We start from the raw sequence: 2,171 nt of genomic DNA, 5'->3' as shown, positions 1-2,171 counted from the left end.
CAGTATCAGAGGAGTAGGTGAGACCAGGAGAACCAATAGTTCCTCTTCATCCACACAGGGCTCCCAGCAGTGGTTCTCTCCAACTGTGGGGCTGCTAGGCACACAGCTCATCCTAATGGCCGTGAGAGAGGCTAGAAGTGGCTTCTTTCATTCACTCTGCCCCCACTCACCCCGGTGATCACTGGTAGCAGTGGCAGGGGGAGTGGATGGTGGGAGTGGAATGGATGATGCTAGAAGACCATCCCCGTAGATTCCCACATCCACGTGAAAGGCTTGGGAAGGGCCTACTGGGTCCTGTCCTGGTAAGTCCCTTCAACACCTAGATCTCACAAGAGGAGAGGGGAAATCAAGGAAGAAGGGGGTTTAAGGGATCACACACTTCCCATCTACTTGGCAAGAGAAGACACCATTCCCTGCACTGCCCCTACTATTCCTGGAGCCTCTAAATTTCCAGCAAAGGAGAGAGGAACTCTTGCATAATCAAATAATAAAAAGACATTTTATTTATAAAACACCCTGCTCTGGAGCCTGAGGCATTGTACAATCATTCATAATAAATATAACAGTATTAATAAGTAATCAGCTTTTCTCTCAATTCAGGAATTAGGAGGCAGAGTTAGTCAATAGAAAATCAGAATGTTTAATCTCTCCATTGGTTAGGTGATTCATGATTCTGTGTGCCTCCATTTTGAGATGCCTATTTCAAGGCACCTTCAAGGGGCTTAATTTTCAGAGGGTGGATGCTCAGCACTTTCAAAAAACCCAGGTCACTGCCAAGAACTCAAGTTGGGCATTCAAAAAACAGAGGCACCCAAAGTCATTTTTGAAAGTCACTTTGGAAAATCTTGGTCCAGGTGTTACACCTACAATGAGATACAGGATCCCTGCCCAAATACTGCACTAATTGATGCTATATAAGTGCCATCCAAAGCTAAGGCTTTTGACTTTGTAAACATCTGTATTTATGGTGAAGCCATATTTTAAACCCCCCGATTTACACAATTACTGCATATGTTTGAGCAATTCCAATTACGATAGTTGTTGCTAACATCTTGACACTTCTCTATTTGATGGGCTATAGGATGTGACAGGCTGGACTGGGCTTGGACCATGCCTTGCCCTCACAAGGCTCCGTAAGTGATGAGAGCTTTCATCAAGGTTGGCAAGTGAATGAATAAAACTGCCATTGCTGCTAGATGTCCTACACCTCCCGCCAGAAGCAGCTCATTAAGAAGCTATGGGATGAAAAAGTTTTTCGGGAGGAAATCAAGGCTTTTCAGGAGAAGATCAAGGGCTTTCGGGAGAAGATGAATGCCTTTCGGGTGAAGATCAGGGCCTTCAGGAGGGCGATCCAGGCCTTCTGGGAGGAGGAAAACCCCATCTGGGAGGAGGAAAATGCCTTTCGGGAGGCAGAAAAGGCTTTCCGGGAAGACGCAAAAGCCTTCTGGGAGGGGTACAGGGACTTCTGGAAGGGGTATAATGCTTTCTGGATGAAGGACAAGGTTTTCTGGAAGGAGGATCAGTTCCTCTGGGAAAAGGACAAGGTTCTCCTGGACGAGCACCAGGTCCTGTGGGCAGAAGAAAAAGCTCTCTGGGCAGATGAAAAAGCCCTCCTAGAAGAGGAAAGAGCTTTCTGGGAGGATGAGGAAGCCCTCCGAGAAGATGAAAAAGCCCTCCAAGAAGATGAAAAATCTATCTGGGAAGGGGCATTTGGCCTTCTGAGAGGAGAACAATTACGGCTAGCTGTAGCTATCAATGCTCCTGGGAGTCATGGTCCAGATATTCTCAGAGGAAGAGGGTAGCCCAAGGGAATGAAAACAAGATGTAAATTATTCTGCTGGACACAAAAAACCCAATATTTGGAAAGTCACGTATGCTGAAGCAGCTTTGTAATTAGTCAGTTTCCCTCTTTGCTTTGATTACCCTTCTGAAATAGCCTCTTTGATCCCAGAAACCTGATAAAAGCCTAATGGAATTTCAGTAGAACTATTTTACAGTGTAATTTGCTTTAAGATGATTGCATTTAGGTTTTCATTACATTATTTGTTGTTCTGGGATCTTGTGCATTGGTAATGGCATGAAGCTGTCATGCATCACCCCAGTTCCCAAACCTCTCATCTGTAAAACAGGTGGTTGATGTTCAGTGGGTGCTAACATACCAGAGAAAGAGG

General features: G+C 45.4%; 1 protein-coding gene across 1 annotated transcript; it reads left to right on the top strand.

Annotated features, from left to right (window-relative positions):
• The first annotated feature begins 1,196 nt into the window (after positions 1–1,196).
• CCDC70 (coiled-coil domain containing 70) lies at positions 1,197–1,802 on the top strand. The gene has a single exon (XM_074943630.1). The coding sequence runs from the start codon at positions 1,197–1,199 to the stop codon at positions 1,800–1,802; it is 606 nt and encodes a 201-aa protein (XP_074799731.1).
• The last annotated feature ends 369 nt before the right edge of the window (positions 1,803–2,171 follow it).

Source organism: Natator depressus, chromosome 1 (genome assembly GCF_965152275.1).
Source record: "Natator depressus isolate rNatDep1 chromosome 1, rNatDep2.hap1, whole genome shotgun sequence".
Classification (NCBI taxonomy): Eukaryota; Metazoa; Chordata; order Testudines; family Cheloniidae; genus Natator; species Natator depressus.
This window is presented reverse-complemented; position numbering and strand designations above follow the sequence as displayed.